The sequence below is a fragment of the Channa argus genome, chromosome 8, assembly GCF_033026475.1.
Source record: "Channa argus isolate prfri chromosome 8, Channa argus male v1.0, whole genome shotgun sequence".
Taxonomy (NCBI): Eukaryota; Metazoa; Chordata; class Actinopteri; order Anabantiformes; family Channidae; genus Channa; species Channa argus.
Window position 1 is genome coordinate 26,157,106 of NC_090204.1, and position 12,895 is coordinate 26,170,000.

A 12,895-nucleotide genomic window follows, 5' to 3' on the forward strand; every position below is an offset into this window, starting at 1 on the left:
CAAGCAGATAAGAAAAATACTACTGTGGAATGGCTGTTACATTGTCTTAGTGAATGACTTCTCATAGCTGCATGAATAATAGAAGTTGTCTCTTAGAAGCAAAGGTAAAATAGCATCATTTTAAAGGATGGATGCTTGAATGTCCACCAGTGTCAGGCACAGGGGGTTCTCTGTTTGAAGTCTGTTTTCCACTCAGAATTTATTCTTTCTGGATGTAAAATCTTTTGAAATGGACAAAATCAGGATTTAATAAATGAAACATCATCTTATTATTCACTCTAGAAAGATTTTGTCTGGGAAATGACTGTACAAAATAAACAGCTGCTGGTTTTGATTGTTATACAGGAGAAATAATTGCTAATTCATTTTCTCCAATTTCCAAAAGCATAGACTTGATAGTGTTAAAAGCAACTTGTCAGATAAACCAGAAACTTCATCAGACTGGAGTGGACCCCCCCAAGAGCTCGCACACTTTAATCCTTCATATTGGAAAGAACCAAGGTCAAACATGGATGTGCACCTCCACTTTTTGTGTGTTTCAAAGGTCACACTTGGTGCTTTTCTCTCATATTCTGCTCTTACAGTAACTGATGCAGCTTTGACCTTCACTCTTTCGCCAAAAAGTCATTTTAGAGAATTAACACATGACAAAGAAATATATCAATGGTCAAACTGCTATTTTTATTGTGATAATTAATTTGCAAAATTCTATTTGTAGCATAAATATTGTATAGATCTGTGTTTTGTAATGCTTTGGCTTTTCTGCCATTTCTTTAAGCAGAAGATTATCTTGAACTTTCTTGAACTGATGGAAACCTTAGCTGAGCTAATTACAACTTCACGCTGGTAGTCGAGCTGGAGTCAGAGCTGCTTGAGAGGGTGGTGCAAGCTGATCCCACTGATTCCCACTGGTTCCACGTGATGGAATCTATAATCATAATTACCACATAATTACAACTCATAATTAGTCAATGTTGAGAAAAGGTCTTGTATGCCTGTCATGTCCCCCAACCACCTCTTGATTTTGGTTAAATATATTGTGTTTTGTTTAATTTTTTAAAATGTGGCAGTGAAATATGAAAACTGAAGTGGTGCTTAGTAGCAGCTTCACTCTCTTGTAGTTCATAAAAACATTCACCTCTTATCCTAAAGGCTTCTTCAGAGCGGCAGGCCTAGTAACTCCATGGAGTCTTTCTGTCCTTGCCCCTTTGTTGATTTGCAAATATGTTGATAGGGAACAAATCAATGAAATGTTAACAAACAACTTATTTTTCCCAACCAAAATATCAGATATTGCAGCAAAAAACCCTGAAGTCAGCGGTTTTCTTAAGCCTAAGCCTAACCAGACGCAGGGCTGGTGTATAGGAACATCATTTTGTGGGAGACAGGCTTGGTATAGTACACTGGTCAACTTATTTCTGGGTGTTCTGTTAGTTGTCCTCGTCTCTCCTGTCTGTTGTGGACGTGCTCCCTCTGGATCTTTTAGTGAATTTGACAAAGGCCCCGTTTGACTAGCTGATGGTTGTGAGTTTAGAAAACACATAACTTCCTCATAGAGCTTTGAATCTGCATTTCCACAGTAGTGTTAGCTGTTCTTGCATCATATGGCATCATCGTCAAATTCTCCGGATTAATTTAGTTTAAAAACCCGGTAACATCAGGTGACAGAGACACACAGAAGCGTCTTGTTATTGGTGGAGCAACTAAAATATCTTTATTCTTTCACTCTGTACATCACAGGTCAGAAGTTTACTTGAAGTTAATCAGTGGATTTTCTCAGGACTCTTGTTTCTTGTTTTTCTTCTGACACTGTAGACATAATTTTTTCTTCCGGCCACATTTTTCTATTTCGTTAGTGTTGCAGAAGATTTCATTTTCATTTTGGTTGATTCAACCTAGTGACTCATTGCTGCTATGTGAGTAACAGCAAGAGCTCAGTGGTGACGTGTTGACATCTTTGTTACATGTCCAGTGAATATCTCTTTGTATTTTCATGTTACCCTATTTCCTGGAAATTCTGTGAGGTTGAGAAGTGACTGACTATATGTGGGGGGATCAGTGTGTTCAGATTACAGGCTGAAGATGGCAGTTTGAATGTTCAACATCTGTTTTTGTTTCTAATCTGTTGTTTGAATAATGCTGTTAATCTACAGAAAGAAAGAAAAGCCTTGTTTTGGTGTTAAGGTAGGATAATTAATACAGATGGATTCCTTCAGGCGTCTTTGTAATTAAAAGATAATGTAAGACACACACACACACACATACACACAGTCCTCCTGAACTGAAGAAACAGGCAAACAGTAGAAGTCTTTTTTTCAGGGCTTGAAATCAACATTGCAGATTTCAACTATGTGAATAACAATATGTATGTAGAGTAAAATAAGATTAATTAAATCAGCTTTCTAATGAAGACAAGTTTGGCCTTGGTTTGCATGTTAAACCTCAGTCTATTGGAAATATTCTCTGCAGTGTTTGATTTCAAACTGTCAACAGAAGCACCAATAAAGTCACGGTGCACGATGGTGTTTTTCCTCTTATTTAAGTCTTCAGTCTGCAATATTTGAAGAAAAAACTCAATCTCTTTCATCAGCCTAAATCACAGTGGGGGGGTAGCATTGAAGACTGGCCTATCTCCACTAGTTGGGAGGACATAGATGAACTGTGTGTCCAAATCAAATTGTCAGTTGTCAGGTACAGACACTGCAGGAGACAAATGAAATAAAATGTCTCTGAATGAGCATCCCGTCAGGAGGAAACAGGGCTGGCTAACATTAGAGCTTTCATTTATCGCGGCTGCTGAAATAGCATCGTCTTCTGAAAGGATAATGTTAATCATGCCTGCGAGACAGGAGAAACGGGCATTCACCAGCCTCTGTGATGAACCGAAAAGCTCCAGCTGCACATGGTGTGTTCTATGTGACTTCACCCTGGGGGAAAATACACACAGTTCACAATCTGACATTTCCACTTTATGATGTCAAACAATATATTCACAAAGGGGATTATGGATGTGATAAATTATATGTTTAATGCTTTTATAATGTTTTGCTACTCTAAACACTGCTGCCACAAAGACACATATGTAACATCCTACCCAACATCCCTGGTTTGACTCCATCTGTAGTTGTAATTTAAATATCACTTATTTTGCTTTGGATTCCATTAAATGTATGAGTCTAGTGAGGACAACCTGACCTCTTTGGGTCGTCTGGCATTTACACACAGCATTTGACAAAACAAATCAATTTTCATTCGTTTAGCGTAAACAGGAGCCCAGAGATGGCCCAGCAGAGATGTGCTCATAAATAATGATGGTAAGTCACATGTGGGTGTAAATTAGCCAAACTGAGATGCCCAGGCCTGTTTCCAAACAGCAGGTTTCACCTTTCAGCAGCACGGCATTAAACATTAAACATACATGTTATAAAGCACATTTTTTGTTGCCCTTCACAAAGCCCTGCTAGGGCCTTACCATATTACAACCTCTCCAACAGGACAGTTATTGGTCGACATACTTTATTGGTGTATTTCCATTTTAGGGTACATTTACACTTTTATTCAGAGAGAAACTAAACTTCATTTTCAGGAACATTAGTTACCAGAGAGGGACATTCTTAATACAACTAATATAAACTGATGCGTTATTATTGATAAAGCAGCTGTTACCACCTAAACTAGTTAGCTCCACCTTTACCAGCTACGATGAAAAGCACAATATCCTCAATGATCAGTTTTCTGTCAACTGGGGTGTTGGTAAATTCAACATAAATTGTATTAATGCTGATTTCCATTCATTATATCATTACATTTCTCTCTGTTACAGTAATAAATGTGTGATCTGTGACTTCATGCTGTAAAGTAAATGCATATATTTTTCTTCTCTCCTTTTGCGCCCTTACAGTCACTGTAACGCCCTCAGTTGATTCATAATATTGGATCAGATTCACCATCACGGTTTCTGGCTAATGTGTTTTTGTCTATGTTTTAATGGGAACAGTAAGTGAAACACTTGGCAGTGCAAAGTGAAGTCAAGGTTGCCTGTTCCACTCAGTTGTGATGCTCAGTCTGATTCCAAATGGTGATATCCTCTCTGCATTTAAGTGGCGAAGACTAAGTGTATTTTAGATGCAAGAGTATGAGAGATATAAGAACTTCAGGCTACACTCATTACATCCCCTGACGTCTTCTCTCATAGTTCATGAAACTCACTAACCTGGATCTAAATCTGATACTTGTGTGTCTCATTAAATGCTTTCCGAGAAACATTTCTATCTAAGAGGTAAGATCTCCTCTATCTTAACCACTTTAGTTCCCTTTGGTTTTCCTGCATTTTGATCCCTTTCTGCTTCATTTTAATTGGTGTTATCGGTTTTTATGTGCACGTGTCATTGCAACTTCTTTGGGTTTTCTTTTATATATTAATCTATGATCATAACGTACAGCATTACTACAGAGCCCACACTCTTATGCACACTTGCTGTGATGATGCAACATCTGTATATTTTGGTCTCAAAGGAATACTTCACTTAAAACTAACTTTTTACAACTTTTTTTTCTTATAACTTTTTTTTTATATTTTAATCTAATTTAAAATAAAAATTGAGAGGCAAACTGTCAATTCTATTTTTCTTTCTAAAAATCATTAAGAAATTATGAAAAGTGTTACAGATATGATATAAAAGCTATATATACCAAAAAAATGTATTTTTTTTGGCTCATTTTCATGGAGTATCCCTTTGTTTCCTCCTCATCCCACTCTTAAACAACCCATTGTCTGAACGCTTGAAGCTGCTGCAGATTTGCACCATGTACTGTTACAACTGCATTTCACATGTGTATTCATATTTCTTTCTTTTGTCTTTTCTTTTTTTCCCCAGTTGATCAAAGTATGTTTGAGAACTCTGTTGCCCAGCAGCAGAGTCCACACACCACCAGACCAGCCCAGCTCTTGGCCCGACGAGCCCCAGCATCAGTCATTGCCAACCTGGGCTCCGGCTCTGCTGACTCACTATCCTCCAGTGGACAGCATAGGCTGAAAAATGCCATTAACCTGGGCAAGGCTGTTGGAGCAAAGGTTGGTACAACAACAGAGAAGGACCATTAGGTTCTGCAGGTCCTACGGTGCAGCACAGTACTGCTTAAACCATTGATATTTGATAGGGTGACTTACTGAAATGAATGTAGTCAGCATACAGAGTGGGTTTGAGTTTCATCACATTGTTGTCAAATCAGGTTAATGACTTGTTAAGACGAAAGGAGCCCAGCCACCTCGGGGACATTGGGGTCACTGAATTCAATAAAAGCGCTGGTGCTGTGTGGAGCTGCATGCAGCTGGACCAAGTCAATCAGAGTACTTCCAACAGGTACGTGCACAATTACATGTACTTTTTTGTTGTAAGTAGTCCTTCGGGGTCAATATATATATAATCCCCATACAGACACCAAAACGAACAATCAATAAATAGTTTCCTATTAACATATGGTGCCCAGCTAAACTGGATTATATCTGTGCTTCCTGTGCATTCAGACTGTGTGTGTTTTTTTGCTTTGTTTTTTTAGGGGGGGCTATGTAAATGGGTTTATGGTTTTAGAAAGTTGCTGTAAATTAGCAACTCAGTCCAAAGAGTTGAATATTTTAAGATTTGTATTTTGAAATGTGATTTCGAATGAAGGTCAAGTTAAATGTTCCACTGACATGTCTGAAATTTAAGAGTAACCTTTCATCTGGCTGTTGTTTGGGCAGAATAGTTCGTGTGTCTTCTGATTTGCAAGTCTATGCATGTGTTCCTCAAACTTTGTTCACATTGTTTGTGTTTTTGTTGGAGATTTGTTCCAGAAGCACTGATCTGTTTTGTCTCCAACTGAGAATGAGTCGAGTTACAGTTGTTTCACACGACCTCTGTTTTCTCTCCAGTTGGATTTAATTAATTTTGAGTTAATTACAGTAAGTTGAACATGACATGAGGCAGGAGTTGAAGTGTTCAATGGAAACCAGCTCCGTGGATTTATGATCCATTACTTCTGATACTGTGTGGCACAGTTTGTAGCACTACAGCAGATTAATTCCATGTACCATTGACAGCATCCTCTCTCTTTTTATTGTCTCCCTCTTTTTACTCTTCCTATCACATCCATTTGCCTTCTGCCATGTCCTCTCTTCCAGTCCCATCTCCTCCTTTGAGTCTTTCCCTCGGCTGGACCCACCACCCCCGTCAGGGAAGAAGCGCCTCCCTCGAGCACTGAAGACCACCGCGGATATGATGATCTCCTCTGACCCTGTGGTCTCCTCTCTGGATGCCACAGACTCGTCCTCATTTGTCTCCTCGCCTGAAAAGAAGGCCTTCATCGCCAAGGAGGAGCAGAGTAACAGCGAAGAGCAGTTGCAGGATGAGAAGAAAGATGAAGTATTTGTCGATCTCACATCACCACTGGGTGATACAAAGAAGGAAGTTCCTGCTGATACAGAAGCAACAGGGAGCAACAACAAGGTGGATGGAGGGAGAGATGGAGAAGATGATGCTATGGAGCACAAAAGCACTGCAGGAGTCCTGGAGGACCATCAGTCCCAGCTCCATCTCTCTGTCCCAGACCTCATCAACAAAGATCCCCCTCAGCTGGAGTCCAGAGCCAAGTCCTGTGACATCTGGCAGAAGGCATCAGGAGCAGACTCCCGCCTGGCCTCCACTCCCTGCACAGGGAAAACACCGTGCCGTATCAGCCTGGGAGAGGAGGTCTTGCAGGGGAATGGCGCCCCCTGCAGCAAAGCCAGTGGAGTGAGTGGAGAAGATGTGGAGCTGCACCCTGACCTGCTGTCATTTGAGTAACAAGCAGAACCGGGGTCATGTACCACTTCAGTATGATTCAGAAAGTTTCACATTTATGTTCTTACATATCTCCAGAGTGTTTAATTCAAACAGAGACTGCACAGCACATATAATATTCACAGCCACTTTTTAAATCTGCTTGTCCTGCTCCAGGCTTTGCTTTAGGAAAAGGGAGAAAGTACTTTGAGGGACCAGAGTGGGGGCTGAAGTTTCTAACTTTTTAGCTGCTTTTTACAATTTGGATACAATTAAAGGTCTTGATGCTAAAATCGGACCTTCTAACTTGACTGATTGTGGGTCTGTGAGATACTACAGCCTTCTCCCTAACTGCTGATAACAATGCTGACTGGCACTACACCACGAATAAGTGGAAAGACATGGGGGATGATATAGTGCAGTGAGAATTCAGATTTTAATTTTAAAAAAATCAAAGCCAGAACACTTTCTAATTTCACACAGTGTGTTTCATGGTTTAGCTCTGCCAACAAATTGATCAAATGTGTTGTCAGCTTAGTGGTCCAAAAACCAGTAGGTGATGTCATATCGGGTAAGTGTGATGAAATTTGGATGGGCTGAAGCTGTCACAACTATTGAACAAATACCTTGGGGGCATAAAATCGACTTTGTTTTGACAGAATCTTTTCTCAAAAATGTACAATAATATTTAACAGCTTTAAAAAAATGATGGACTCTGAGGTTCTTTATCAGTATTTAGGTATTACTATATTATTGAGCCAATTCCCTGAAGGCCATGACATTTTCAGTCCATATAAAGGGACATTTTGTTGGATTTTTTCAATTAAAACTGCAACTAGTATACTTTATATGATTAGAATAGCTACCAGCGTAATCGTATTTCCACTCTGGAATTTTAAGAGACAAAGAAGAGGAGAGGGAGAATGTAAATGAATGTGGATGTGTTAGAGTTCAGTTTGCAGGATGAGGTCTGAGTTCAGTCAGTACAAATTGTCAGTTTGAGTGGCACTGGAGGCCTTTTGGCCAGTAGCTTCATCCATTTTAAATAATTTCTGATCCATTTTTGGTTCAGCATGAGCTGGACACAACTTGTCCCCTCCTGGTTTGGGACTTAAAGCTGCTCACCATATAATATTGAGGTACAGTACGTATGTGAAAGCACAAAGCCACTCTTCAAGGGTCAGCGGAGACCCTTAGGACACTTCAGTAATCCCACTGAGATAAAGTCAGTGTGATTTCACAGTGACAGATTTCATTTACCATATTAGTAGCTCAGTTTTGCAGTATATGAATATAATTTTAGGATTTGAACCTTCCCTTTTTAAAGCAGGAAATTTCAGCAAGTAAAAAACTGATCAGCTCCTATCTAGCTCAGTTTGAGCTAGATAACAATAATGTGGAACTAATGTGTGACTTAGGTGGAGAGTGTCTTCCAGTTGTTGGCTGCTGACAGAAATAGTCTTTCTGACTAAACTCAAAGTGAATTCTTCTCCTCCTCCCCCCCCCCCCAAAAATGAAAAACCTGAAAGGCAGATGGGTGGATGGGCGACATGAGGGAGGGCTGATGAAAAGATAATGAGCTGTCAAAGAAGGAGATGAAAGAGGTGACAGGCCAAAGACAGAAATTAGCGGTTCAGTCAGACAGGTTGTTTCAGTCATTTTGCTTTTAGAGAACTGTCTGATTGAAAAGATGAGCAATAAATTACATGAGACCACTTTTCTTTTGTCTTAATAAGCTAATAAAAGAGTGAAAACCAAAGTTGACCCATTGTCAACATTTTAAAAGCATTTCATCCTGACATTGTGAGTCAGCTGTGTTCAGCTGGAGAAAGGCGAGCAAACGGACGTAAACATGTTGTAGGATTGTTATCAGGTTGTCAATCACTTTTCTCTGCATGTCTTAAAAGAAGCTGCTGATTGTTTTGAGACACTATTATTATAGAATCTGGTCTGTAGAGACAGAGTAAGCAGTCAAATCCCAAACATCCACCCTGAAAATGACCGGCGGCCTCCATAGGACACTGCTGTATCCATGTGGGGATTATATACCCTAAGAAAATAGCAAAACAAATGTCCCAGAAGACATCTGTAGCTGCGGTCAGGTCGTGCTCAGCAGAATGAGAGGAATGTGGACCTCTGGGAGAAAGAAAGCTTTGTTTCTGTCTCCTGCCTCTCTGACTTTGTCTTTCAAGTGTCCTGTAAGATCCCCATTTATTTAAAAAACGCTCAAAAGACGCTAACAACAGCTGTTTCACCCAAATTAAAAAGGAATAAGTTTTATTTAGCAACTCTAAAATCTTTGTGGTATCTTCCTCATAAAGTTCAGGGTTATCAAGAAAACCCACATAGGGACATGGTGGTGGCATGCTGTTTTAATGCTTTGTGGAGCTCAAACAAAACGTGTTTGTATCTAGGTGTGATGTTTCACAAATGGGCGACTGCCTCATTGAAACTGTTTGCATGTCCAGGTGACACACAAGTGGGAAATACCTTGAGATCAAAATCCAAGAGGCTGAAAAATGTATTCTTAAAGTGAATGTGTTAAATTAACAAAATTGTAAACGTCAGTATGCAGCACTTAGAATAATGTAAACTGGTGCCGTTGTGATTTGGTGATGATTGTTTAAACCAGGCAGAAAAGCAGAAAAAGCTGCTTTTAAGTTGGACACCACCTACACCTGAGGGAAATCAGAAAAGGTGTTTTCACGGCTTTTAAATTAAAAAAGTGTTGAAGTGTGCCTGTCATCTGAAACTATTTCAGGCAACAGTGAGGGCCCTGTCTCCTGCTGCACACCTGGATGAAGCAGGTATGAGAGAAGACTGCACCTGATCGAACAAAACCAAACACACACACGATGAGACTCAGGTCATTTCACATAAGCTGAAGGCAGCTGAAGAAAACTGCTCTTACTTTATAAAACCACTGCAGTAGATTTATGTTGTATTATCAGATCACCTGTGGAATCTTTTTTTACATATGCAGACTTTTTCTAGCTATAACAAATAATGAAGTAAAATGATTTATTTTATTGTATTTAGAATCTATCCGGGCAGTGTGTCTTCTTAAACTGTCTCAGATTATCGTAGATGAAAATCTGTGGTTCTGCTTTCTGTGTTTGTCTGTTTTTTTGTTGTTGTTGTTTTCTTTTTGATGTTAAAGCTTGTTTTGTTGAGTTGTGATGAATGAAGGAAGCTGTGCATGAAGGCACTCAGACGACCACAGTAAACCTGGGACTTTAGATCTATATTTTTATTCTGTTGCAAATGAAGTTATATCTTTAATTTTGTGTGTAATGAACATATGCTACACAAATCAAAACCAATTAATGATTTTGTCTTTTATGTATGTATCTTTTTTAGAGGGGATGTAATAACTTCTGTAAGAAATTCTTTGGAAATAGACCTAATCAAGACCCTCTTGTTTGGTTTTTGTGTCTTTTTAAAGATTTATGTTGACCTTTTCTCTCTGCAGAAACAGTCCTCTTCATTTATTCTGCCTATATCCTGTCTCTTATGTCCTCCCGTCGTCGCATCCCTGTGACAACAACAGCCTGCCTCCTAGGCAGCCCTGCCAGCAAACTTCCTGTTTAGATAAGGCCAATGTACTTGTCTGTTTTGCTGTTTCTTTTGCATCTAAATCTGCATCCGTCCTCAGCACCGACAGACAGACGTGTGTGTCAATAGATTTGTCTGTTTTCAGAGAGCCAAACATGGAGATGGCAGTGGTGGGATTTCAAGAGCCAAATCTGCTCTGATGTTTAATTCACCTGTTTGTGCTAATTCGTAGATGTTCTGGTCTTCCTCTGGTGTTTCTATGTGTGTTGCCAGCCTCTCATTTGATGCTGTGTCAAGAAGAGTTAAAGCCTGCCAGGAAAGAAAGAGAATCCATGAGAGGAATCTTCTACATCCACATTTATTCTGGAACCGTGCATGAACAATCACTTATCATGCTGGATGCAGTTTATACATCACTCAAAACAAGCTTCGTGATCGCATGTGATAAAATTAGGATATAAATAAAGTTGAATTGAATTAAATCATCTAAAGTATGAGAGTATTTAAAGGAGACCAAACAACATGGTGCTCTGCGAGCGCTGCTAATTCTTTGAGTTATTTTGTTAATTGCTAAATGTAGATTGCGCCACATTCCTTGAATGGAACTAGTCTGTTACATGGATCACCAGTTAAGACTGCCCTAGTTTTTATTTGGGAACAAAGTCTGCTGTGGAGTCTGCATGTGAAAAACACGCAGCTTCGAACTTGGTTTATTCGAGCTTGGCTGCTCTATGTGGGGTGATCTATAGACCACCAAAGTACAATAAGGATTTTATTATTGACTTCCATCCATGGGCAATTTTACAGAGGAGCTCAGCACCTGCTTTCACACAACCTGCCAGACTGTATTGGACACAGTGGCCCAACTTAAAACTAGGCAGCCTACATCCAAATCTGAGCCCTAGCAGAATGCTGAGACTCCTGCTGTGAGGCGGGAGTGCCACATAGTTGAAACCAGGTGGAAAAGGGATAAACTACAAGTGTCCTTTCAAATGTTGAGAGACTATTGGCGTCTTTACCAGTCCACAGTAATAGAAGCTACTTTGTTAATATTATTATTGCAAACTGCCACAAACCCCATGTGCTGTTTCACTCGATAGACAAATGTCTTAATGCTCCTCAGACTGTCTACATTGAGTCCTCAAATGAATGGTGTGATAACTTTCTAAACTTTTTTATTAATAAGGTCTCTATGCAAGGGGCAAAATCTCACTGTTGGCATTTGACCCATCAATCCCTCCTTTATGCTCGGCAGTCTTAGGTTAACCTTAACCTCAGCAGTCTAACCTTCTCTCAGGTTAAGGAGATTATTGGTCAGTTAAAGCCCTCGGGTTCACCTTGTGATGCTCCTCCCTCCTGACTTTTTAAAGAGGGTTTTCATACTTTATTGGCATCTATTCTCACCATTATAAATGTTCTAACCTTAGGGATGGTCCCCAAAAATGTCAAACATGCCATAGTTCAGCCTTTTATCAAGAAACCTGGGCTAGATTCACATGTTCTTGCGAACTTTAGACCTATCTCCAAATTTTATCAAAGATTTTAGAGAAAATTGTTTATAGTCGGATAAGAGCATTTTTAAATGAGCACAACTTACTTTAGGCTTTCCAATCTGGTTTTAGAATGAAAAACAGTACTGAGTCTGCTCTTTTGCGTGTGCTTAAAGACGTTTTTGTAGCCTTTGATTCTGGTGACTGTGTGATCCTTGTATTATTTGATTTAACTGCTGCATTTGACACAGTCAACCATGATATTTTAATCTCTCGCTTAGGGCAGTCGGTATAAAGGGCTTTGCTCTAAATTGGTTCAAGTCCTACTTAAAAGATAGAACTTTTTGTGTCCAATTGAGACTCCAAGTCCTCTTCTGCTCTTCTGTCCTGTGGGGTTCCACAAGGCTCTATTTTAGGCCCTATCATCTTTTCTTTGTATTTGCTGCTCTTGGGCTCCATCCTTAGAAGACATGGCATTTCGTTTCACTGCTATGCTGATGACTGCCAGCTCCATTTTCCGCTCAATAAGAAGAATGGCTTCCCTGTCACTTCACTACTGGAATGTTTAGAGGACATGAAGGCCTGAATGGCTCCTAACTTTTTACAGTTTAAAGACTCAAAGACTGTGGTTATTGTGTTGGTTTCTAAATGTTTAAATGGAGCTGCCTCACTGTATCTCTCTGAGCTTCTGCATCCATATGCTCCACCATGGTTGCTTAGATCAGTTGACTGGGTGCTTCTTTGTCCACAAAAATAAATTCGACAGGCATCATCCTTGCCTGTTTTTAAATCCCTTCTTAAAAAACACTTGTTTTCATTGGCCTTTGGTCTGAGTTGACATTATTTTATTCTGTCTGTTATTTATTATCTCTTTAATGCACACATTTTATGCTATTGTATACTTTTTATTTTATGTTTTTAACCTGTACAGCTCTTTGGTTAACCTATTTGTTTTAAAACGCTTAACAAAAAAAGTTACAATTTACATTAACTTATGTTGCTTCTGTGTTTGGATAGGGTACATGAGGGTTGCAAACTGGGGTCCTCTGT

The 12,895-nt window shown here is 39.5% G+C and overlaps 1 protein-coding gene across 6 annotated transcripts in view; it reads left to right on the forward strand.

Moving 5' to 3' along the window:
* LOC137131342 (carboxyl-terminal PDZ ligand of neuronal nitric oxide synthase protein-like) overlaps window positions 1-10,213 on the forward strand; it is a 142,970-nt gene extending 132,757 nt beyond the window's left edge. For all 6 annotated transcript variants that reach the window (XM_067512460.1, XM_067512455.1, XM_067512458.1 and 3 more), the window contains 3 exons: window positions 4,878-5,074; window positions 5,233-5,363; window positions 6,164-10,213. In XM_067512460.1, coding sequence (XP_067368561.1) covers window positions 4,878-5,074; window positions 5,233-5,363; window positions 6,164-6,824 — 989 coding nt within the window. In that variant the 3' untranslated portion in view covers window positions 6,825-10,213. The remainder of the gene's footprint in view (window positions 1-4,877; window positions 5,075-5,232; window positions 5,364-6,163) is intronic.
* Window positions 10,214-12,895: the final 2,682 nt, after the last annotated feature.